At 37.0% G+C, this 27469-nt stretch overlaps 1 protein-coding gene across 4 annotated transcripts in view; it reads left to right on the forward strand.

Moving 5' to 3' along the window:
* The window catches only part of RPGRIP1L (RPGRIP1 like), a 95604-nt gene that overhangs the window by 44209 nt on the left and 23926 nt on the right, over positions 1–27469 (forward strand). For 3 of the 4 annotated variants that reach the window (XM_021097099.1, XM_021097100.1, XM_021097102.1), the window contains exons 15-22: positions 2749–3201; positions 5854–6005; positions 9038–9416; positions 12859–13049; positions 13165–13245; positions 14444–14545; positions 15426–15585; positions 16877–16950. In XM_021097099.1, coding sequence (XP_020952758.1) covers positions 2749–3201; positions 5854–6005; positions 9038–9416; positions 12859–13049; positions 13165–13245; positions 14444–14545; positions 15426–15585; positions 16877–16950 — 1592 coding nt within the window. Of the gene's footprint in view, positions 1–2748; positions 3202–5853; positions 6006–9037; positions 9417–12858; positions 13050–13164; positions 13246–14443; positions 14546–15425; positions 15586–16876; positions 16951–17988; positions 18268–27469 lie in introns of those variants that run through there. The other variant, XM_021097101.1, reaches the window with a different exon arrangement.

Here is a 27469-nt window from a genome sequence, read left to right on the forward strand (position 1 = left end):
TAAAGAATGAGAAGAGAGGTAGGCAGAGAAGTAGGGGAGACAATGATGTGGAAGCCAAGGTAGGACGGAAGTTCACAGAAGAGGAAGTGGTCACACTATCAAGTCAGCAAAGAATGCAAGTAACACGAGGACCAAAGTCCATTCCATCTAGTAATCAGTTGGTTATTGGTGACCTTTTCTGGAATACTTTTTTCTTTTTTTTATTATTTTTTTTATTTTTAGGGCAGCACCTGCGGCATATGGAGGTTCCCAGGGCAGGGGTTGAATTGGAGCCACAGCTGCCAGCCTACATGACAGCCACAGTAACACCAGATCCTTAACCCACTGAGCAAGGCCAGGGATCAAACCAGCATCCTCATGGATACTAGTCGGTTTCGTTAACCAGAGAGCCACGACAGGAACTCCTCTTGTGGAGTACTTTCATGAGAAAAGTAAATCAGATGCTTTTTGCAGGAGTCTGAGAAGTGTCAGGTAGATAAGGAATTGGAGACACAGTACATTACGCTTTTTAGAGATTTGAATGTAACATGGGAAATGTGTATCTAGAAAGAGATATATCTTTTTTTATTTTTATTTTTTAAAGGGCTGCACCTGCAGCATACGGAAGTTTCCAGGCTAGGGGTCAAATCAGAGCCGCAGCTGCCAGCCTACACCACAGCCATAGCAACACCAGGTGCAAACCGAATCTGCAACCTACACAGCAGCTCACGGCAATGCTGGATCCTTAACCCACTGAGCAGGGCCAGGTAGCGAACCTGCAACCTCATGGATACTAGTTGGGTTCATTACCACTGAACCATAACAGAAACTCCAAGATAAATCTTTTTATTTTATTTTTTCATTGAAGTATAGTTGATTTATAGTAGAGTAGTTTCAGGTATATAGCATAGTGATTCAGTATTTTTGCAGTTCGTTTTCTCTATCTATGAGTCTGTTTCTGTTTGGCCTAAATATTTGTCTTATTTTTAGATTCCACATATAAGTTATATTATACACTATTTGTTTTTCTCTGACTTATTTCACTAAGAGTAAAATTATATATGTCTATCCATGTTGCTGCACATGGCAGAATTTCATTCTTTTGTATGGCTGAGAAATATTCCTCTGCGTGTGAGTGTGTCTTTGTGTCTGTATATAACACATCTTCTGTATCCATTCATCAATGGAGGGGCAATTGGGTGGCGTCCATGTCTTGGCTGTTATAAATAGTGTAAATAGTGGCTGTCAACATTGGGATGCATATATCTTTTCAAATTTTATTTACATATATTCTACCCCAGAGTAGAACTGCTGGATCATATGGAAGTTTTATTTTTAACTTTTTGAGGACCTTCCAAAATGTTTTTTATAGTGGCTGCACCAATTTACATTCCTACCAACAGTGTACAGAGGTTCCCTTTTCTACATCCTCTCCAATATTTGTTATTTTTAGACTTTTAAAAAATATTTTATTAAATTATAGTTGATTTACAATGTTCTATCATTTTCTGCTATATAGCAAAGTGACTCAGCCATACCCAGTTGTGTGTGTGTGTGTGTGTGTGTATTCTTTTTCTCATATTATCTTCCATCATGTGCTGTCGCAAGTGATTGGATATAGTTCCCTGTGCTACACAGCAGGATGTCCTTGTTCATCCATTCTAAATGTAATAGTTTGTATCTAATAACCCCAAACTCCCAGTATTTGTAGACTTTTTGATGATAGCCTTTCTGACAGGTACGAGATGATGCCTCGTTTTGATTTGCATTTCTCTAATAATCAGCAGTGTTGAACATCTTTTCATGTGCCTGTTAGCATCTAAATGTCTTCTTTGGAGAAATACCTGTTCAGGTCTTCTGCCTGGTTTTTCAATATTGAGTTGTATGAGCTGTTTATATTTTTTGGATATTAACCCTTTATAGGTCGTATCATTTGCAGACATTTTTTCAACCATTCAGTAGTTTGTCTTTTCATTTTATCGATGGTTTCCTTTGCTGTCCAAAAGCTTTTAAGTTTAATTAGCTTAAATTTTCTTATTTTGGCTTTTATTTCTTTTGCTTTAGGAGGCAGCTCCAAAAAAATACTAATGTGCTTTATGCCTATGTTCTTTTCTAGGAGTTTTATGGTTTCTGGTCTTACATTTAGGTCTTTAAACCATTTTGAGTTTATTTTTGTATGTGTATGAGGATATGTTCTAATCTAGAAAGAGACATGTCTTTTTAAAAAGCAGCTTTATAATAAACATACTTTAAACTGCACATATTTAAAATGTACAGTTTGGTGAGTTTTGGCCTATGTATATGCGTCTGAAACCACCACCATAATCAAGATAATAGACATATTCCTAATCCCCTCAAAGTAGAAAAGTATATTATTTTAATAAGCTGAAGGGAAGAAGCCAGTGGAAAGAGAAATTGACGTCATGGGAGAGAAGATAATAGAGCAGAGGCAAATGAGCAGATGGGATCTAAATGTTTAGCTCAGCCTTTCATTCATAAAGGCCGTTTTCTTTCTTCTCTTTCCTTTTCCCTGGTAGAGCCTGTATTACCCCTTAAGTTGTAATTTTGTTGTTTTAATAAGTGATATAAAAGTAAATGATGAGTTTCTTTATAAGACAACATTATCTACAGAAAAAAATGTGCAGTCATAGAATTTAAGATTGAATCTATTCACCAAAAGCACTCAGAGTTCCCACCACTTCGAAAGGTGGTTTGTATCTTTATATGTCAGTATTTAAAAACCTCTAAACTGTGTGTCTTCTCTTGCAGCCCAATTAAAGGATATTGCCTATGGCACCAAGCAGTATAAATTCAAACCAGAAATCATGCCAGAAGACTCCGTTGATGCATTTGATGAAACCATTCACTTAGAACGAGGCGAAAATCTATTTGAAATCCATATCAACAAAGTAACCTTTTCTTCTGAAGTTTTACAGGCATCTGGAGAAAAAGAGCCTGTCACTTTCTGTACCTATGCTTTCTATGATTTTGAACTACAGACAACTCCCATTGTGCGGGGCCGTCACCCAGAATATAACTTTACTTCTCAGTATCTTATTCAAGTTAATGACTTATTCTTACAATACATTCAGAAAAATACTATCACTCTCGAGGTCCACCAAGCTTACAGCACAGATTATGAAACAATTGCAGCGTGTCAGTTGAGATTCCATGAAATTCTAGAAAAAAGCGGTCGAATATTTTGTACAGCAAGTTTGGTTGGTGAGTACAGTCTTAGAAACTTAGGATGTTTGAATCCCTGATGGGTTTATATATTGACATGGCATTCCACATTAGTATCTTATCTTACAGATTCAAGGTGCCTTTAGGGTAAGGACATTGTTCTCAGACTTAGCTGCCCACAATTAATTGGACTGTCTTAAATGTCATTGATAATGTCAGTACAATGGCTATTAATTTTTTAAAGGCTTATTAATGCAGATGTTCCTTCACCATACTGATAGCTTTGTTTGATTAAACACTAATTATGGTACATTTAGCAATTTTTTAAAAGAGCTTATCATGTTATTCCTATTACTAGGCACTAGGAAATGCTGTGATCAGTGGTAAATAAGACAGACAAAGCCCATACCCCCATATGCTTACCTTCCGGAGGGGAAGACAGGCTGTAAAACAAATATATATGTCATCAGATATGTAGAACAATGGGCAGGGCAAGAGGCTAAAGAGAGAGATAGAAGATTTCTAATTCAGTTAAGGGCTTCCCTGAGGGGTGGCGTTGGTAAAGACCCGAATAAAAATCCATGCTAGGATCCAGAAGAAGGATGTTTCAGGCAGAGGAAACAGCACCTACTAAGGCCAAAGGGAGGAACAGACCCAACTTGTTGGAGGAACAGCAAGAAGGCCAGTGGCTAGAGCAGATATGGTCTTAAAGCCATCGGATCACACTGTAGAACCTTGCAGATCATCATGAGGAGTCTGGACTTCTGTTTTTCTCTGAATGATGCAAATCATTGGACAGTTTTGAGGAGGGAAGTAATGTGATCACACATAGGTTTTTAGAGAAACCATCCCGGGTGCAATGGGAATAGCCTATAAGGACCCTGAGGGAAAATAGGACCATTATCAGGCTATTGCATTCATCTGTGGAAAGATGATGGTGGCTTGGATTAGATGGTAATGAAAGTGATGATAGGAAGTGGTTATATTTGGTGTATATTTGATTAACTCTTACTTAAAGATTTGCTCATCAGTGAAATGTAGGATAATGAGGAAAACTGAGGCAGTGAAAATTTCTGGTGTGAACAACTAGGAGATCAGTGAGGCCATTTATTGAGATAGACCTGGGAAAGGAACAAATTTGAGGGAGAAAACTAAGAATTGTGTTTGAACAAGTTAAGGCTGACCTTACAGCCAAGTGGAAACATCACCTAAGCAGTTGGGTATACTAGTGTGAAGGTCAGGGAGAGAACTACAAAAGTGGGAGTTATTAGCACACAGAATATATTTTGAGCCTTGGGCCTAGATAATATCATATAGAGAGTGAACGTGCATCAAGAAGAGAAGGTGGCCAAGGCCTGAGCCTTGGGAAACTCCAAAATCTAGAGTTCAGGGGAAAGAGGAAGAGCCAACCAAGAAAACTGAGGAGTGGCACGTGAGGTGGGAGATAAACCAAGAGTATACAGTGTCCTCGAGGCCAAATGAAGAACCCTTTTCAAGAAGGAAGGAGGGTGACCTAGGTTCCAGGGAGGGATTTTGTTTTATTGATTATCTATATTGTAGATAATATAGTCACATGGTTCAAAAAGCACAGAAATGTATACCATAAAATGTCTTCTCTCTCCCCCCGTCTCCCACCCACCTTGGGTCCCCTCTCCAAAGGCTACCAAGTCTTCCAAAGAAATTTTATGCATATACAAGCAAATATATGTGTGTGTCAATATTCTTCTTTTAGGACTTTTTTTAATGATGTTAGATTTGAATCATGTTTACATGTTGATGAGCATGATCTACTGGCGAGAAAGAAATTGATGAAGTAGAAGAGGATGGGGTAATAGCTTTAATAATATGGTGTATTCAAGAAAGTGTATGTATATGAATATCCTCTATCCGGCACATACTGGGTACCCATTGTGTACCAGTCCCCCTGGTAGGGATGTATCCATGGAAACTTGGCCCCTGCCCTCAAGTGTGGTAGAGAAATAGACTGGTGAACAGACCGTGATGCCAGAGCAGTCAGTGCCCGAATGAGGACATAGTCTTCCTTTCTGTGAAGGAAGCGCAGAGCCTGTGAGTCTCCTGGAAGCCATAGAGGAAATGGTCACAGAGGGTGATGAAGAGCTGCCTGAACCCTAAGGAGTGCTGAGGCTCTGCCGGGCCAACACGCCAGAGTATACGTTTGGCATCGCTCTGGTGTTTTTCCCTCTACTTGTGGCACAGTAGAAAAATGGGAAGGTGCCAAAGATTCCTTGAAAGTTAAAGTATAAGATGGAACATCACATTTATAATTTTGAGGTTTCGTATTGTGTCTATCGGACTACATTGAGTGCAACTTGTTAAATATTTGAAAAGTAGCATCAGAAAGGATCTATGGAGTATCTGGTTCAGTGTTGAGCTTTTTCTTTATGTTTCAGAAGGATTGAAATAGTATAAACTGGACTACCTCAAGTCGTAGTTTGACATAGTTCTTTAATAATATTTAACATCCACAGTGGAACTCATACTTGCAGAAGTAACTTTATTTTCTTTATCTCTGTTATTTGCCAATCACACGTCATTTGTGTGAGTCATATACTATTTGACTCAATATAAAATTTATAGTTTTAATGCATTATACCATTGATGTGTTTTTTTGCTGGTATATATTTTGACTTATGGGACTGTTTTAACAGTGAGTTATGTATTGGTTTGTAGGAACTAAAGGAGACATCCCAAATTTTGGGACAGTGGAATACTGGTTCCGATTAAGAGTTCCCATGGATCAAGCAATTCGACTTTATCGAGAACGGGCAAAGGCTTTGGGATATATAACATCAAATTTTAAGGGGCCAGAGAAAATGCAATGGGTAAGCTTGTTTGACTTTAAGACTCTTTCATGACACAGAAATTGTACAGTATTTCTTTATGTCATCATGCTTTAAACTGAAATCATTTTTTTCACAACCATCAAGTGGCTTTTTTAAACTTTTTATTCTGAAATAATCATAGACTTACAGGAAGTAGCAAAAATAGTAAGAGGTCCTGTGTAGCTTTCACCCAGTTTCTCCCAATTGTAGTATTTTATGTAACTATAGCACAATATCAAAACCAGGAAATTGACATTGGTACAGTACTATTAACTAAGCTTTTGTAAGTTTTTATGTGCTTTTATCCTGCATGTGTGTGTGGGTGTGTAGAGGAAGAAGCAGGGAGCTATGCAGACTTATCATGTGTACATAGCCGTATAACTACCACCAGGTGGTAGAATTGGTTTCTCACCACAAAGGAACTCCCCTGTGCTCTCTAGGACACTTTTGAAACAGAACTGCAGTGCTATTATTATTCACCAAGTGACTTTCATTACACTTTCTACTGTTAAGGAAATGAATAGCAATTTTTGGACTTTCAGTTATTCTCCTTCTTTCCAACTTCTTCCCAGCTGTTTCAAAAACTTTTAGATTTCTGAAATGCAAAGTGAAATATAAAATAAATATTCTTTTGCTATGAATTGAAAGTTTAAATGCAATTCCTCAGAGCAGCATTTTCCAAACTATGTCTCATGGAGTCTGAATAGCCATATTTCCAAACGAGTTTCATGATCCAATAAATGCAGAAAACACTGGATTGAGCAAAATTAAATAGGATCCTTGACGTTAAGACTTCTCATGTCTAACATTAACCTCAAGAGGAAGTATAAAGTGTACACTTATGTTAAGTAACAAAGGGATGCAATAGAGTAGAAACATTTTGGAATGTCTGCTCAAGTTATCATTCCCTTTCTTCGTTTAGAACTTCCCTCTCTACTAATCCACGGGGCTGGGCTCCCAGTGGCCAGCTTTACATTTGGCGATCTTGTTCTTTCCCACTCCACCCAATTATAATCAGCAATTCTACAATATCTACCTGCCCACAACTGAGCCAGTCAAATTCTGCTTTCTGAATCAAGAGAAAGCAAGACTTTCCATGCCTGGAACGTGTAAAGTTGAGTTTTTATGGGATAGCTATCTTCTACCATGTTAAACAGCAGAGGAAAGAAAATGGGACTGGAAAGAAAATAATAAGCGAGCATACAGAGAAAAATGAAAACTAGATGGAGAGTAAATTCTGGTGGTTTTCCAGCCCTTTTACCTTCCTATAACCCAACCATATTTCTGCTGTCAAGTTCTAAGAAATAACCCTATAGCCTTATATTAAAGTCTCTTTTCATTGTATCTGCTGGGTGGAATTAGTTTCTATAACTTTGACTTAAAGAACCATGACTAATATAGCATTGATTCCCAACTAAAGAATGGCACCTGTTTTGCAGAGATCGTCTTTCTGAACTAGTATTCTACAGAACACACTTTGGGAAATGCTGCTATGGAAAAGGAAATTCGAAATAGAGAAACCACAGTGTTTACTTAGTTTTGTAGTTTAAAGGTTTTTAGCCTCCCAGTTGATGGCTTTAATTAGTCGTTTACTGTTGGAATTTCTGATTTTGTGAGTGGACTTAGAAAGAGACACGGTAGGGGTATTTTGTAAATCATTCCACTCAGCCTTCTGCAGCCGGATGCAAACTAGCCCTCGGGAAAGCAGCATCGTGATTCCCTCCCTAGACTTCCCATCTCCACACCACCAGATGTCTCCACCAAGGAGACTATGACTACAGTTCTAGTTGTCCTTCTCCAGTAAGCTTCTCTAGAATCAGAGGTTCCAGATGGTTAATCCAGATTCAGAAATGCAGTGAAAGAAGGGTTCCTCTGTGGAGGAAAAAAAAAAAAAACCCTAACACCACATGGCATGGCACTACATTCTTTGTCCCAGATTCCATCAGCTATGGTAGGCTTAGCAGTTAGTGCAGTTGTTAGCTAGAATGCTTATATACTTACTGGCTACCTGAGTAACAGTTCCAAAAGGGCCATAAAGTAGTTTCTGACACTGCCTGATAACTCTTTGCTTATCACTGTTCTGAAATGTCTTCCCAAATCAAGGTTTTACCCCTCCAAGTTTTGTCTCTCACTCTGTTCTCCTGTTCTTATAGCAGTTAGACTTTGATAAGCTAATTGCCTTAGTCTCAGGTATCTGCTTCCCCAGATCCCATTGGTTCAGGTTGAGGGCCAACCCAAATATAACAGAAACATTTCTGTGGGTGGGTACCATCGAATTATTTGGATTCTCATTTAAGAATGGGATATGGGATGGAGTTCCCATCTTGGCTCAGTGGTTAACGAATCCAACTAGGAACGATGAGGTTGTGGGTTCAATCCCTGGCCTCACTCAGTGGGTTAAGGATCCGCCGTTGCCGTGAGCTGTGGTGTAGGTGGCAGACGCGGCTCGGATCCTGTGTTGCTGTGGCTCTGGCATAGGCGAGCAGCTACAGCTCTGATTAGACCCCTAGCCTGGGAACCTCCATGTGCCATGGGTGCGGCCCCAAAAAAGACAAAAGACAAAAAAAAAAGGGATATGATCAGAATAAATGGAATGATTGAAGGATTAACATTTAATACATTTGTGAAATGGGGACGTTTGTCTTTGAACCCATCTGCTCACTTTACTTGCTAATTACTAGATTGCATTAAAGATCATCAGATTAACTATTTTTTTGGCTTTATTGGTTTTAATAGCAATCTGTACATGTATGCTCAATCTTCTGTGTTTGCTGCTAATAGCAGTTGTGACCCATGTTCTAGAGAATATTGGTTTTGAATATGAATCAAGAATCTTACTGATATTGGGGAAGTAACTATTGAAAAATTTTTAAAAATTGAAAAAAAAGAATCTTTTACTGAGAAGTTCACTGTGAAGTGAAAATATGCAGCTTTTTGTCCATTTACAAAATTATTTTGTTTGGGGGTTGGCAGCTGCTGTTTTTCTTTTCATTGTGCTATTACTATAATATAAAATATGTATGTTTTCACAGTTAAGTCAGCAAGCGCCCAACCCTGCTCAGCTCAGTTCTACTGATTCCACAGATGGCAACTTAAATGAACTTCACATTACAATAAAATGTTGCAACCACCTGCAGTCCCGAGAAAGCCACCTTCAGCCACACCCATATGTTGTGTACAAGTTTTTTGACTTTGCAGACCATGATACAGCCATCATTCCCAGTAGCAATGATCCACAGTTCGATGATCATATGTGTTTCCCAGTGCCAATGAATATGGATTTGGATCGATATCTTAAGTCAGAGACTCTGAGTTTTTATGTGTTCGATGATAGTGATACCCAGGAGAATATCTACATAGGAAAAGTCAGTGTGCCGCTGATTTCACTGGCACATGACAGGTGCATTTCAGGTAAGCCTATTTCTTGAATGCATTAAATTGAAAAAAAAAAAAACAAAAATCAAAACACCCTAAATTATACCTCAGTGTTCCAGATATGATCTGTTTATAACTAACCTTCCTAGCCTTCTCAGATAATCTTAAACTTTGGGCCTACAATATTATATATATTTTTTTATTTTCTTCGTAGTTATTCTAGCGATTATAACATGCACTTCAACTTGCCACAATCAACTTAAATTTAAAACTAATATCTTTATTAAAATTTAGAAGCTGTGTTCCAATACAATTCCATTCCCTCCCTCCTCCTTTGTGATACTGTTGTCATATATGAGCATGTAGTATGACTGTATATGTTATAAACCCAACAGATACAATGTTATAATTATTGCTTTATATAACCTTATGTCCTTTAAAAGAAGGGGGGATATATATAATTACAGGAAAATACACTATCTCTGGTATTCTTTATTATTTCATATGGATTTGAGTTACTGTCTGGTGTCATTTTATTCAGATAGCTCCATTTCCTCACCAACTTTTGTGCTATTTTTGTCATTTATCTTTACATATTACAAGTCCCATATTATCATTTTAAAGTTACTGTTTTATGCAATTGTCTTTTAAATTAGTGAAGAGAATAAATTAGGAAAAACATATATTTATACTGTCTTTTCTAATTACCTATGTGATGATCTTGATTCATATCTGTTGTTTCATGTTGACTTGAGTTACTGTCTGCTGTCACTCCTTTTAGCCTGAAGAAATTCTTGTAATATGTCTTGTAAGTCAGACCTGCTGGCAGTGAATTCACTTAGTCATTGTTATCTGAGAGTGTCTTTTATCTAACTTTTATTTTCCGAAGGATGGTCTTGGTGGATATCATATTCTTAGTTGTCAGGTTTATTTTCTTGAAGACCATGTCATCAGACATCTGACTCTGGCATCCATTGTCTTTTCTAATGAGGAGTCATCTGTTAATTGTATTATGGTCCCTTTGTACAAGATAGTTTTCAAGATTTCCCTTTGTTTTTCCTTTTTTTCTTTTTTGGCTTTCAACAGTTCAGCTATGATGTGACTAGATATGGATCACTGTGCTTATTCTGCTTGGTATTTGTTGAGCTTCTTTATGTGTAGTGTATGGTTACACACCAAATCTGGGAAGTTTTGTACTGTTTCTTCTTCAGTTATTTTTCCTGCCCTTTCTTCCCCTTCTTTGACTATCATTACACATATGTTCATAGTTTAATGGTACACTCAGGTCTCCGAGGCTCTGTTCATTTTTCTTCACTTTTCAAACTCTTCACATGGGATAATCTCTATTCATCAATCTTCAGATTCATTGATTCTTTCTTCTGCCAGTTTCCATCTCTCCTACCAAACTCCTCTATTAAATGTTTTCATTTCAGTAATTGTACTTTTCAACTCCAGAATTTCTATTTTTTTTTAATTGAGATATGGTTGATGTACCATATTATATGTTACAGGTGTACAGTATAGTGATTCACATTTTTTTTTTTTGTCTTTTTAAGGCCACCCCCACGGCGTACGGAGGTTCCCAGGTTAGGGGTTGAATCAGAGCTGTAGCTGCCAGCCTAAACCACAGCCACAGCAACATGGGATCCGAGCCACGTCTGCGACCTATACTACAGCCTAGGGCAATGCCAGGTCCTCAACCCACTGTGTGAGGCCAGGGATCAAACCTGTGTCTTCATGGATGCTGGTCAGATTCATTTCCACTGAGCCAGAATGTGAACTCCATGAGTCACAGTTTTTTAAGGGCCATACTCTATTTATAGTTATTATAAACTATTGGCTGTGTTCCCTTTGTTGTACAATATATTCTAGTTCTCTTTTTTATGATTTCTATCTCTTTATTATATTCTGTATTGTATAAGTTATTGTCATCACACTTTGTAATCCTTTAAATGTGGTTCCTTTTAGCTCTTTGAACATATTTATCATAGCTGCTCTGAGGTCTTTGTCTACTAAGTCTAAAATCTGGATGCCTCAGAAGGTATCTGTGGATGACTTTTTGTCTGTGTGTATGTAGCACGTTCTCCTGTTTCTTGGCATACCTTATGAATTTTTGTTTTTGCTGTTTAACACTGGACATTTTGACACTGTTTTGCAGGAACCCTGTATTCCAGCCCTCCACAGGGTTCTACTGTTGCTGCTGTTGTTTGTTTGGTGACTTGCCTGGCCTAGTTCTATAGTTTCTTCCCCCTCCCTATAGCCACTCATGTCTCTGCTAAGTTGTTTTAATTTTAAGCCTGAGCATAGTTTAGTGGTCAGCCAGTAGTTATCGAAAGTTGTGTTTAAACACCTTGAGCTAGCAGGCTTCTACCCTGTGCCTATGAGTCAGTGTGTGGTTTGGGTAATACATTCAAAGTTCAGACAGTCTGCAGGTTTCACAGTCAGCCAGGGTCTCTTCTGACTTCTGCTGTTCTTACTGAGGTTCAGTAGGTTTTCTTGAATAAATGCTTCTCAATTTGTTATATACTTTGATCAATTTTCAGAGTTCTTAAGAGATTATTTTTGATCACTTTATCCAGTTCTATCACTGATTTTTATGGAAAGGATTTACTGATCTCTTCACGCAGCCATTCTGTAAATCCCATCAGACCTATATTAGAAGTTTTTCATCTTCCTATATTCCACCTATACCTTTTTTTCTATCTGAAGTCTAGAGTGGTTTAGTTTTTTCTTTCCTGGCCAGCCATTAAAAGAAATGTCAAACATTTGGGAACCAAGTGAAGGATACCCCTAAAGAAAAGCTAGCTTAAAGTGTAGGTATTTTTTTTTCAAGTCAGGAATTTTCATGCTAAAAACTCTAGTATAATGATTAAAATGTGTGACTCGATATTATAGATTCAGCTAGGTAATACTTTTCATGAACACTATATATTTTGGATGGTTTGTTTACTTAATGGACATATTTTTTGCTGTGCTACTATTAATTTAGAGTAATTTAACAAATCCCAGTAAAATGTATTTAAAATTATAATAGAATTATATCATAATACAAGACTTCTTTAGATACCTAAATTATTTGAAATGTTGAAGTTTTAATATATTTTTCTACAAAGACACGAGAATATCAAGTCAAAATGGAGATTGTTATTTGAGCTATAACCCAGATAATATCTTAGAGGAAGGCTAAGAATTCTGAAGAATCTCTGAACTTAATTTCAGTAAATTAAAATATTTATAAATCAATTTTCTCATCTTTGAATGAATACTATCTTTGAGGCTTTAACTTCTGAAAGCATTCTGCTTGACAGATGAACCTATCATAGACTTTTGTGCCTTATTTTCTTCTCTTAAGTCATTTGAGTTGTAAAAGCCAAACTTATTTTTAAAGTTGTGGGTAATTGTCTTTGCTTTTCTTTAAGTCTTATAGCAATAAAACTTCACTCTAGCATTAATTACAATTACTTTTGTAATTTGACAGGAATATTTGAGTTAACAGATCATAAAAAGCATCCAGCAGGAACTATCCATGTTATACTTAAATGGAAATTTGCTTACCTTCCACCAAGTGGAGCCATAACAACTGAAGACTTAGGAAATTTCATACACAAAGAAGAGTCTGAAGTTGTTCAAAGACTACCTCCAACATCCTCTGTTAGCACATTAATTGTAGTGAGTAACAGTGACTTTGAATTTCCTATAACACTTAATAAAAAGCTAAATAAAAGAGAAATGTATCTAAAAGCTATGCTTATCACACTCAGTTTGACGTATTGGTTTATCTTAGGCACCAAAACCTAAACCAAGACGTTTAGCCCCTAAAGATAAGAGGGTGTCTTTTGTGGATATCACACCACATCAGCATTCTGTAAGTAGTAAACACTCAAAATACTGATTTTTCCCCCATAATAAATATTTGAAGTGAACAATATTGTATACCTTACCTGATTTAAGTGGAAACGAATGAAATACTTCTTCCTCCTTTAAAATGTTAACTTTGTAATTTGGCACTGTGAGTGTAGGTGTTAAGTGTTCTTACTCTTTGATCTAAACCCTCCTTTGGCTCCATATCTCTCTCCCGGTACTGTCCCAGTACTCTTCCCCCGTATACCAAAAAGCAAAACAGAACAAAACTCTCCAAAAATTTGCCTTACTGCTCTCTCTCTTTCCTCATACTGTTTCTTGCTCCCTCTAGTAAAACGTAACCACTCTTGCTAAGGTCACAATGATGTTTACTGTGCCATATACAGTTGTCATTCTCAGTCCCCATCTTAATCTCCCAGTGACTTCTGACACAGTGGAACACTTGCTCCTTTTTCTCTTGGCCTCCGGGATAGCATACCTACAACGCTACCCGGTCCATTCTCCTGGACCGTATCTCTAAGTGTTGAAGTACCTCAGACCGAGACCTCTTCTCTTTCTTGATCTGTAACTATGTAAAGAGATCTTGTCCAGAAAAACAAAACAAATAAACAAACATAAGGAAACAGAAACTGAGATGCAGAGACAGAGTACAACTGTGGTGGCCAGAAGAGAGAGAGGTTGGGGGAGGAAAGAAATAGGTGAAAAAGATCAGGAGGCAGAAACGTGCAGTTGTAAAAGAAATGGGTCGTGGGTATGAAATATGGGGAACATAGTCAGTAACTGTGGAATACCTTCGTGTGGTGACGTAACGAGACTTACTGGAGTGATCATTTTGAAATGTATAGAGATACCAAATCGCTGTGTTATGTAACAGGAACTAACATAGTATTATAGGTCAGTTATACTTCAAAACCAGGTAGGCTCATAGAAAAAGAGATAGGTGTGTGGCTAACAGAAGCAGGGGGTGGAGGTGGGAGAACTGGATGAAGGTGGTCAAAAGGCACACTCCTCTAGTTATAAAGTAAGTGCTAGAAATGTAACATGATAAATATAATTAACACTGCTATATGTTATGTATGAAAGTTTTTAGGAGAGTAAATCCTAAATGTGTGTGTCTGTGTATATGTAAAAATCTTAGGGTGATTTGAGATTTAATAATAAATACAAAGTAACATACATGCCTGTTTTCACATTAATATAAGGAGACCTCTACTCCTCCTAAAGATATGAAGGAAATTTCACCAGAAGTGGAACATACACCAGAAATAGAAATCAGTATGCCAACTGTTTCACATATTCCCAAGGTACGTGTTTGTATTAAAGTGATATTGGGAGTTCCCTTGTAGCACAGCAGGTTAAGGATCTGGCATTGTCACCACAGCAGCTTGGGTCCCTGCCATGGCACAGATTCAGTCCCTGGCCAAGCAACTTGCACATTTCTGCAGGTGCAGCCAAAAATAAATAAATAAATTTAATTAATTAAGTTATTTTGAAAGGTTTTTTAAAAGACTTTGTCTTTGCATTGACATGGATCAAGAAAGCATATCATTGGAGTTCCCTTCATGGCTCAGTGGTTAACAAACCCGACTAGAATCCATGAGGATGCGGATTTGATTCCTGGCCTCACCTAGTGGGCTGAGGATCTGGCGTTGCCATGAACTGTGGTGTAGGCTGACCGCTGTAGCTCCAATTCGCCCCATAGCTTGGGAACTTCCATATGCCACAGGTGCAGCCCTAAAAAGCAGAAAGAGAGAGAGAGAGAGAGAGAGAGAGAGAGAGAGAGAGAGAGAGAGAGAGAAAGAAAGAAAGAAAGAAAGAAAGAAAGAAATCATGTCATTGATCCTATTTTTGTAAACGACTTCCTTGGAATAGAAAGGTCAAAAAATATGAAAAGTATAAAAGCTACAATTATGAAGATATTAGTAGGTAGTAAATACATGTGTGAGTTAAAGTATAATGTAAAATTTATTTTGAGATTATGCTGTTTTATTCTCAGTTTATAATCAGATTTTAATTTATGTACATATTTTCATTTGTACAGCTTATGTGATTATTTTCTAATGAATTATATTTATATTGCATACTTCTATATTTATATGCCTTAATTATCATTCAAGTGCTTCAGCTAGTACACTGTAAATGTGATCTAAATAATAATATATCAGTATGCTTTTGTTTCTTCAGGTTTCTCAGGAAAACAGTATCGATCAGCTTAAAGAGAAAACTGAGAAAATGCAACAAGTAAAAGATGATGTGTCTTTACTCTCTGAGGGTCAGCTTGCCAGAAAAAGTTTGACTTCTTCTGAAGATGAAACAGAAATAACTGAAGAACTAGAACCAGGAGGTGACTTTCTTCATAAAATTAACATATATCTGCTTAACTCTGCTTTATTTAACCTGTTAGAACACGCATGTCTCATCAAACATCTTCACTTAATAGTGACCCTACCTCACGATAGCTGTTTCGTGACAGAAATGATGGAATATGTCTCAGTCTGGTCAGCTACAGTCAGGTGGAATTATTGCTTTTCTTCTTATTTCAACGTGGCATACCACAACAAATGCAAGTTATTATTGCTCACCATGTTCCCAGTTTATATTTTAAATGGCTTTATATTCTCTTTGGACTCAGTACTATTATCTGAGTTATTCTAGAAGACTTGACTCTTTAAAAATTTAAAGAACTCAGACCAAAAAAAGATAACTTAAAAACACAGTTTAGGAGTTCCCATCATGGCTCTTTGGAAATGAATCTGACTCGTAATCATGAAGACGCAGGTTCGATCCTTGGCCTCATTCAGTGGGTTAAGGATCCAGCATTGCCATGAACTGTGGTGTAGGTCGCAGACACAGCTCAGATCCCGCGTTGCTGTGGCTGTGGTGCAGGCCGCTACAGCTCCAATTCAACCCATAGCCTGGGAACCTCCATATGCTGCGGGTGAGGCCCTAACAAACAAACAAACAAACAAAACCCACAGTTTAATTTATATAAATATATAGAAAAGGCAATTTCTGTCAGTATTATGACAGAAAGCATTTAGATGGTTGCCTGGAAAAGGACAATTGAGAATAGTAAACTACAGAAGGAAAAAGATTACAAGGGGGCATAAGGAAATTCGGAGAGTGATAGATGTGTTCACTATCTTAATTGTCATGATGGTTTCACAGAATTATATTTTTGTCAAAATACGTATTTTCAAAATGTAGATACAAATTTGTCACTTTAAATTTGTGTGGTTTATTATTGTATGTCAGTTTACCTGCAATAAAGCTGTAAAACTTTTCAAAATGTTTTTAAATAATAGGTATAATTTTGCCTTTGCACAGTAGTATTAAGTAAGCTGTTAGAAAACGTTATTACCATGTTCTCTCTTTTAAAAAATTGTTTTTAATTTTGGACTAGAAGCAGCTGTATTTTTATTTCCTTTGTTTCTACTAAAGCTAAACTTGAAATTTTCTTTTTCCTCTTTTCTAGGATGTAATCTAAATGTGAATACCTTTGCTGCTTAAAAAAATCCAGACATGAATATCATATTGTTCTTTTAAGGTTATCCTTCGAATGTATGCTTATTTCTCTCCATTTCATAGGGTACAAATACAGTTGTATATTGTAATGTAATTTTATTTTTTAACAGATGAAGAGGACAAATCAGCTTCTGACAGTGATGAGTGTATTATTCCAGTTCCCATCTCTAAGAACGTCAGACAGGTCAGTAACCTGATATGTTCTGAAATAAAGCTGCTTTTCATTTATAATATGTCACTCTTCATATATGAACATCTTTTGTGTGTGTGTGTGTGTGTGTGTGTCTTTTTGTCTTTTTAGGGCCACACCCGCAGCATATGGAGGTTCCCAGGCTAGGGGTCTAATCGGAGCTGTAGCCACTGGCCTACACCACAACCACAGCAACATGGGATCCAAGCCACGTCTGCGACCCACACCACAGCTCACAGCATTGCTAGATCCTTAATGCACTGAGCAAGGTCAGGGATCAAACCTATAACCTCATGGTTCCTTAGTCAGATTTGTTTCCGCTGCGCCATGACGGGAACTCCCCATATATGAAAATCTTAAGGCAAGATATTTCTAGAAAAATTTTAATGTATTATGATAATCTTAACCAGGTAATCATCTAGTACAAGAAAATTTTCTTTACAGTTTCATTATGTAATGGGCCATACCATGTAAGCATTATTTTGAGTATATGTTAAGAGTACCTAACACCACTAGCTTCAGCAGTTACTTGCTAAAACCAAATGACTTGGCCAACTTCTTTTCAGAACCATTGTACAAAGATGTATTAAATCTAAACTTTAAAGAACTCAAAATGTGAGACTTCATTTAAAACTATAATAACTTACATATATGAATTCATAGACTATTCATATCTATATATGTCCAGTGATAAGCTATTAAAGTTATTTTATTCTGCCAAAAAAATAAACCTTCTTAGGAGGTAATTAATTTCATATAGATATACTGTGCTTGTTTTACAGTGCGTTGCTGAAGAGTAGTGTGTAAATTGAAATTTTGAAAATTATATTTTAATTTACAAAGGAAGTATACCACTTACCAGAGCATTTTTCTTTGTAAAGAGGGAAATCATTTTTGTAAAGTAAAAAACCCTAGTTTTTTCTATTCATCTATATTGTTTCTTGAAATGATTAAGTGTAATTCTTTTATTAGAATCTCAACTTTATTTAAAAGAATTGCAATACTTATTTCAACTCAAAATCTTACATTTAGATTTCTTCTGTGGCAGCAGAATAAGGATCTGGTGTTGTCTCTGCAGTGGCATAGGTCGCAGCAGCAGCTGGGATTTGATCCTTGGCCTGGGAACTTCCATATGCCACAGGTGTGGCTGAAAAAGGAAAAAAAAAATCTTACATTCTTAGCGTTCTCCACAGAACAGACCCACAGAACGAAACATTTCAGTTGTCACAGATGCCTCCACAAAATAGAGAAACCCATTGTTTCTGTGGTAGATAAACACAAATGATTAATAAATACAAACAGAACACTTCATCTGTCCAAAGTTTTATTATCATAATATGATTATTATAACATCATCAAACCTATAGCCTCCTGATATATGGAATCTTTATTGTTCAAAACTGATAAATCAAGGAAGGAATCTTGCGTCTAAGACTTGTAATTGTAGCATTTAGTTCAATTCAGTTTAATGCTTTTGCTTTGTCAAAGCTGAAATTGTCAAATTATTTAATCAAAATAAATTTATTTATTTCAGTGAATAGAAATTCTCTACCCTCTATTAGGAATTTTGACAATGTAAATCAATAGGAAAATGAGTACCTTTATGAGATTTAGCTTTCTAGCCATTCGTATTGGAGTTTTCCCAAAAAAGCAGACCCAATAGGATAATATATATGAAAGAGGCTCTTTTATAAGGAATTGGCTCGCATGATTATAGAGAGTATTAGTTTCTAAGACCTGCAGTCTATGAGCTGGAGACCCAGGAGAGCCAATGGCTTAGTTCCAGTATAAGTTGAAAGACTTGAGAACTAGGAGAACATATGGTGTGAGTTCCAGTCCAAAAGCAGGCAGACAGGAGACCTAGGAAGAGTAGATGTTTCAGTTCTGTCCAAAGGCCAGAGGTAGGCAGAGATCAGTGTGCCAGCTTAAGGCAGAAGGGTTCCCTGTTTCTCAACCTTTTCAGTTCAGGCCTTCAACTGATTAGATCAAGCCCTACCTATGATAGGGAGTATAATCAACTTTACCCCAATTCAGATGTTAATCTCATCCAGAAACACCTTCACAGACTTAGTCAGAATAATGTTTGACCAAGTGTCTGGGTATCCTGTGGCCCAATCAAGTTGACACGTAAAATTAACCATCACATCATTTTACTAAGACTCCATTCATTACATCAAGAAAGAATAGTAAGCCTGCAAGCCTGATTCAGCGATTTCGTTCTCACATAACTCACGTTTCTTTCTCATTAATTCTTCTGAAAGACTCTTTGCATACTTTGTCAGGTTTTTTTGAAACCTTATATGATTTAGCCTTTTGAACATACAAATGTGAGAATTATGTACTGAATCAGTCCTCAGGTCTAAGGGATAGCAAGCGATCCCTCCCTAAGATCCTAGGACCGGTACCAAGGGATATATTTGTCTAGTCAAGCTACAAACAGCACTCATCTCTCTTGTTGTAACTCAGTGATTCCCAGGAATTCAGTCTGTGGTTTGTGATCACTCCTCCCTAAGGAAGTAAGCATGGTATATTCTGGCCCTGTCCTCAGGGAACATCACATTAATTGGAAGATGTGATCATGAAAAGTCAGGTAGTAATTCAGCAGTTAAATTACAGTATAAAACAATGTCAGGAGACTGTGCCAATAATTAATAGTCAGATATCTGAGCTAAATAATAAAGCTGTTTTGGGCCCATCCTCCTCATTTTCCAAATGAGTAAACTGAGATCTTAAAGTAACTTGCTAACAGTCATGCTACTAATTAAGGAAGTTCAGAAGAAAGAGTGACTTTTTTAATAGACTTCATAGAGGATATGCCCATGAGCTGAGCCACCCTCTTTCTCATGAGTTTCATGTCTGCTTTTTCTCATTTTAGGCCGACTCTTTCTGTTTCACTTGCTTATTACCCAAAGATAGCCACATAGAATGCCCAGCATCAAGGAGAAAGCTCTGATTAGCCACACCCAGCCTCTGGATTGGGTCTGTCTCTATCAGTGGTGCACCCTTGACCCATTCAGCTTTGGTCAGTCACATATTAGAAAGGAGTGTCCTCCTTTAACAGTGAAACCTCCAAAATGGGGAGAAAATAATGTACATTTCTAGTAGTCAGGGATGCACATTGTTTCAGAAATCAAGAATACATTAAGTGTAATGGCAAAGAACTGAAACATAATACATATATACACATATATGTATAACCGAATCCCTTTACTATGCACCTGAAATCAACACAAAATTTTAAATCAACTATCCTTCAATAAAAATACAATTTTACTTCAATTAACTAGAACAGCCTTCTGTATAAAAGAATTGAAGGCTTCAGTTACAATAGAGAAGACCAAATGTCTTGGATTTTATGCAGGAGATACTAGGGAAACATTGCAACAGTTAACTTTATTTTCCAAACATGTATTCATCATCTAAAAGTAACTTCCAAACTATGGGAAGATGTTATCTAAATATATCATCTTAGACCAATGATTTTCAACTGGGTGCAGTTTTGTCACCTAAAGGACGTTTGGCCCTGGAGACATTTTTGGTTGTCACACTGGGGGGGACTGCTACTGGCATGAAAAGTCAGGTAGTAGTCAGTTTCTGCTAAGCATGCTGCAAAAGACAGGACCCACAACAAAGAACTATCTGCCCCAAAATGTCAATAGTGCTGAGATTAAGAAACCCTATATCAGACTTTCAGCAGAATCATGTGAATGTTGACAGCATTGCTAGATCTCAGTGGAATTGTGTGTTACTGTTAACGAAGAATAAAGAACTTTGATTTAACAAAGAAGTTTAGTGAAAGAAATATTCCTTTAAAATGTTCAACTAATTCTGATATACACATATATTTTTCCTTTGGTGTAAACTGGGTTTTTTTCTTATTACTTCCAGAAAAATAATTTATGTTACTTTGCTTCAGCCTAATACAGCCTTCACTGTCATTCAAAATGTGGTTTCCTATAGTGGTTTTAGATGCTGTCTCAATAATGTGACTATCATTTAAAGCAAGCACCTGTTCTAAGCAGTGCTTTATGCCTTGGTAGCCACTGATCAACTCCCATGTGCTTTTAATTTTTTTATTATTTAATTAAATTAATTAATTGTCTTTTTAGGGCGGCACCCATGGCATATGGAGTTTCCCAGCTTAGGGTCGAGTCGGAATTGTAGCTGCCAGTCTACACCACAGCCACAGAAACACGGGATCCAAACCGCATCTGCAACCTACACTACAGCCCACAGCAATGCCAGATCCTTAACCCACTGAGTGAGGCCAGAGATTGAACTTGCGTTCTCATGGAAACTAGTCAGATTCATTTTCGCTGAGCCACAATGTGAACTCCTCAACTCCCATGTGCTTTTAAAAATTCTACTTTTTACGAAGTTTCTGTCACGGCTCGGCGGAAACGAGTCTGACTAGCATTCAAGAGGACACAGGTTCCAACCCTGGCCTCACTCAGTGGGTTAAGGATCCGGCGTTGCTGTGAGCTGTGGTGTAGGTTGCAGATGCAGCTCAGATCTGGCGTTACTGTGGCTCTGGCGTAGGCCAGCAGCTACAACTCAGATTCGACTCCTAGCCTGGGAATCTCCATATGCTGCCTGGGCAGCCCTAAAAAGACAAAAATAAATAAATAAAATTTCTACTTTTAGTAGAACATACTGACCAGTATCTCATGTTAATAGGTGAAATTTAGTTTTGTTAAATTATATAGCAGATATAGAAAAATTTGAGAGAATGCAGTGTGTGGCTTGTCCTAGGAATCAGAATAATTTTAGGATGGGCCAAACCTATGGCAAAAATGGGCAGCCCCAGGAGAAAATGGTGAAAATATAGCCCTGTCCAGAACATTGAGGCCCCTGTGCATCAGCTGAGGAGGTGGAAGCCCATCCCAAAGTTCTCTGAGCAGCCAGTGAGAATTTTTAAGGGTGAGGGAAGAAGACCACTCATTCATTAAACAGGTAGTTAGTGAGTATTTACCATGTCCCAAGCCTTAGTCTGGGACTGGGATTTAGCAGTGAATGAGAGAAATAAGTCTCTTGCTTTTATGGAGTTTACACTCTTGCATCACATTTTAAAAGATCATGCTATCAGTCATGTCAAGAGTAAATTAGAGACACAGAGACTAGTTTAAAAGTAGTTAAATAACTCTACTCTGTGGTTATCTCCATCTTGTAGAAATTTTTTAAATTGCCTTTACCAATAGCTATAATGTCACAAAATTGAGACTAGAAGTAGTGTCCTAGATAAATATCATTTATGCCAATTACACTATGAATTTGAATTATCTGCTGCACTATGTAAGCAATTTAAGATCATCCCATTTCTTTTTTTCATGTTATAGACTCTGACAGCTCATAGTAATTTCTGAGAAATGTTGATCCTTAAAAGGAATCTAACGGATTTCCCAGGACTTAGACATATTACTTGGTTCTTCCTCTTTTCTTCGTGTCTGTGATGTATAATTAATCATAGATTACTTCATTTTGTTTCATTTCATTTACAACATTTATGAGCTTCACTTTGTCAGAATGAAATGCTTGTCCCCTCCTTTCCTTTCCAAAGTGGCATAATTAGTGTTAGCATCTTTTTTAACAGGCTACATAAAGTTTAGTGGCTGGATTAAATCAAGTCATTAACATAATGTGCTACCCAATTTGCCCCTATCTCTCTTCTTTCCAGGACATCAAAGTGCCACAGAGCACCAGTGTAATTGGGCCTTGCTGGCCTGTCAAATTCCGTCAGCCTGATGACTGCTGCTTTTACTAAAAAGCTTCTAGGCATGATAATTAATGGGGGGGGGAGTCTGAGAAATGTAAAACTTTGGACATTTCTCTATGAATATTTTATTAATTCGAATAATCAGAAGTTAACAGTATCAATTTGATGTATAATACATTGATTAAAACCCTTGTTTTAGGTCCTCAAAATAGACATCAAAACCAAAAATTTGCATCTGCCATGGCATAAAAAAAAGAATTAGCGATCTTCCTTTCACATTATCTCTAATTTTACCATTTAAGCAATGCAGCTTTCAATTTTCAAAACTAAACATATTGCCTTCAAGTCACAGATTCCTTAAAGTGTAGCCACAGGTAAGAATGGGAAATCACAGGCTGAAAGAGTAGCAGTCTTTTTTGAGCACTGCATGTTTACATCTTCCTGTTTCACTATTCCCACTAACAGCAGTTTTGTAAGGGCTGCCATATTCAACTGGACTAAAAAGCAATTCTACCTGGAAGCCAAGTTCTTTTGAACAACATGAGCTGGCATTCTCAGGTGATTGCACTAATGATGCTTTGCAAAATATGTTTTAAAGTTTTGAAAGGCAAAATGCATAAAGCAACTCACTGCTTTTAGCATTCATGTATTAAAAGTTATTAAATCGCTTCAGAATCAAACATGATATTCTATCAGTGGGTAAAGTAAGCCCCTCCCACTCTTATATATGGAAATGTTTTAACCAGGAATGTCCAGTTACTCTCCTGATGCTGAGAGCTTTTAAAACTATTTTTTATATTTTGCAACTTATCTCTCACTGATATACCACAGACATTTTTCCATAGCAGTATACTCTATTTTAACATATGCATAATATTACATTGTATATCTATATGATATTTATTTATAGAAGTGCCTTTTGATAGACCCCTTGACCTGTATTAAGTTTTTGCTAATACAAACATTTCCAGTTGGAATGTTTTAATACGTAACATGTGGAAATTAGTTTCCTCACATCATGCTTTTTGCCAAACTAATGGATAAGAAATGATCTCACTGATGATTCTATTTTAAAAGAAGCAAACAGAAACGCATATTTGTACATACATAGTATATTTGTACACACATACATGTGTATCTTTTATATGAGCGTGCAGACATAACATTTAGGTTTACGCAAGCAAAGAAGATGTCTGGAAGTATATTATCCGAACATTGTGAGCAGTGAGTATCTTTGGGACATGGGTCAGGACAAGGATCAGCAAAATCCAGCTCTCCACCTATTTTTGTAAATAAGGTTTTATTGGAACACACCAAACCCATCGTTTACATATTGTCGATGGCCACTTCACTCTACAGAAGCAGAGTTGAGTACTTGCAGCAGAGACTGTAGAGCCCGAAGTGTGAAAAATATTTACTATCTGGCCTTTATGGAAAAAAATTGCTAACCCCTGAGTTAGGGAATGGAAGAAAACAAGGAACTTTTATATTTTACTTTTTAGGATTTATATTGTTGTATTATTTTTAGGGATGAATATAGATTGCTTCTAAAAAGGAAATAATTTTTTAGCTAATTCTGTACTAAAATGTTAAATAATAACTAAAAAAACAGTTTAGTAAATTGTAGATGGCTTTCTATAAATATCTTAGAAGGGGTCAACAAATACAGGGTGAATCTTCTCTGGTCCTCAGACCATCAGCATTAGCATCACCTGAGACTTTGTGGGAAATACAGATTCTTGAGCCCCACCCTAGACCTAGTGAATCAGAAACTCTGAGACGGGAGCCCCGCAACCTCTGTGTTCTCAGGCCTTTCAGGTCATTCTGGGGTTTGAGAACCACAACTCTAGGGAAAGGCAGTACTTCTCACCTTGGCTGCAGGTTAAACCACCTAGGGAACATTTTTAAATGCCAGGACTGAGGCTCAGTTAAATCAGAATTTTGTTTAAAGCTCCTCGAGTGATACTAGCCTGCAGCCAAAATTGAGGACCTCTGTATTATAACATCAGTTGTCAATGATAGTGAAAGCAGAGCAACATATCAGAATACCTGAAAATTAAGGGTCGTTTTTTAAAAAAATTCTCTCCTTCTTTCAAAGTACTGCCATAGTAACCCACAGTTAATGATGGAAATGTGTCATATCCCTCGGCTCTATTAGTACAAGAAAAAATATTCCCAGTGCTTGAGAACATGCAGTAACAAGCTTCTATAGTTTGCTGATGATAGATGTAGCAATGGACACGGTATGTAAGGGAGACAATGTTCTAAAAATAAGCACTCCTAACCCTAGCACTGTTTTGATTTCCATCGCTGAAGTTTTCCCTATTTATAGTATTTGTTCTACACAGGACCTTTTAACAGAACATATGAGAAAAGAAAGGTTCCTGCCGCCAGTGAACACTGGGTTGGATTTGTTCTGTTTGTTAAAAACATTATTACCTCGACAGTTTGAGTTTCTTTTGACTCTTATTCTTCTCTACACTTATTTTTTTAAAAAATCAAAGACTTTATATGAAGAGTAGATCTGATTCCTAGCCAGAGGAAGCTTTGGCGCCTAGTGTGATGTCTAGGGGACCTTTTTGATTCTGAGATGACTCTGCCAACCCTCAGCCTGAAGAAGGGAAGTTGTAAGAATCACCATTAATCATTATCATTCCTACCCTACTTAATATGGCTCCGTCAATGCAAATGGGGAGTTTGGCTTTTGGAACCAACATTTGGAGCTTGTGTTAGCGCTCGCTTCAGTTAAACTTTTGTTCTTAAAGGGCATAGATGTGGACCATCCCCTTCTATTTCCATTTTGTTATAAAATACCAAGTTCTGCATACCTTGGCTCCTATACCTAGGCTTTATATGTATTTATTTGTACACAAGACATTTTTAATACCAAGTTCTGCATACCTTGGCTCCTATACCTAGGCTTTATATGTATTTATTTGTACACAAGACATTTTTACGGTAATAAAAGTAATATTCATATACGTTTATATAACCATTTATAATCCTATGAAGTTGATTTTTTTTTTTTTTTGTCTTTTCACCTTTTCTAGGGCTGCTTCCCGCAGCATATGGAGGTTCCCAGGCTAGGGGTCGAATTGGAGCTGTAGCCACTGGCCTCCGCCAGAGCCACAGTAACATGGGATCCGAGCCACGTCTGCGACCTACACCACAGCTCACGGCAACGCCAGACCGTTAACCCACTGAGCAAGGGCAGGAACCGAACCCGCAACCTCATGGTTCCTAGTTGGATCTGTTAACCACTGCACCACGACGGGAACTCCCTGAAGTTGAATTTCTCATACCTATCACCCAGCACTTCTGAGAGGACCACTCACATGCATAAGAAAACATAAAAGGATATTCAATGAAACATTATTTATGATAGCAAAAAATTTTAGACAACTTAATTGTTCGTTAGTAGAGAAATAACTATAGAGTGTATATGTAATATAAATGGAATGCTATACAGCTAGTATTAATGAATTAGATTTTAATTATAATCATGAATCTCGAAAATATCGTATTGAGTGAAAAAATTGCAGAATGATCAATAGAGGATGATACCATTCATATAAAATCTAAAGACAAAGTAATATGTTTTTCATAGATATATACATATGTAGTAGAAAAGATAAAAGCATGTTTGGGAATGACACACACCAACTTCATGATAGTAGTTACCTCTGGGAGAATGAGGAATAAGGAAAGGAATTGGGAGATGAGAGCTTTTCCCTGTATCTGAAATAGCTTATTTCTTCCATAATAACAACAAAAAGATTTGAATCAGATACAGCAAAACCGTAACATCTGTTTAAGATGTTGAGTGCTTGAATATGCCAAATTATTTTCTATGTTTCATAGTTTAAAAAGTTAAAGACTTATTCACTGTAGAATTAAGAATGAAATAAAACTCACATGCAATCTCACCATAGTGAGATTTAAATCTAACTGACTGAAACAAGTTCCAAACCTTTATCAGAAGCCATTCTCAGTTAAGCAACACTGTATTTAAGAGCTGTCAAATGGAATTAGTTTTTAGAAGCCTAACAGTCTAACCTTAGTGTGGCTACTATGATGGTTGAAACCAGAGGAAGAATTCAGCCTGCTCTTCTAAAGTAAAACATAAAAAATTTAAGCATGCCAATAAAAGCCCAAGTAAATACCATAGAGAAGTATGTCCTAAAATGTGAATTATAGCATCAGTCAGGAAGCAGTAGTGGAATTGAGCCAAAATCATGAGAACTCCTAACTTTTTTTTTCTCGGAGAGTAATACAAGCTGTCATCACATTTCTAGATCATTCAGTCATATAAAGTGTAGTGTCCATCTATAGAAGCAACTGAAAAGAAGTTACACACAGTTCTTATTTGAGTGACTTCTCTTACTGCTGTTCGCTACAACCAGATTTCAAATCCTCTTTTTATATGCTGATGCTGACATCTTGCTAACTAGCAAAGATAACAGGGCAACTGGTGAACAAGATAAAAAGTACTGAGAGGTAGCATCATGCCTAATGACATGTTCCCACACATAGAAAAGAAACAAAACAGGCACAGCCTAAAGCCTATACCAGCTGGTCAAACTACGGTATATGCAGGGTGCTCATACAGAGATATGACTGGTTATATTGCTCTAGGAATTCTGAACAAACATTATTCAGCATCCATCTGAATGGCTTTGCTTCAGTCACTGTCATTCAAATCAGTATATTGTCCAACTCTCCTAACTGAACTTTTTTTCATTGTTTTATTCTGAAATTTTTCAAACAGAAAGAAAAGTTGAAATAGCAGTACCCTACCAC

This window comes from Sus scrofa, chromosome 6 (genome assembly GCF_000003025.6).
Source record: "Sus scrofa isolate TJ Tabasco breed Duroc chromosome 6, Sscrofa11.1, whole genome shotgun sequence".
Taxonomy (NCBI): domain Eukaryota; kingdom Metazoa; phylum Chordata; class Mammalia; order Artiodactyla; family Suidae; genus Sus; species Sus scrofa.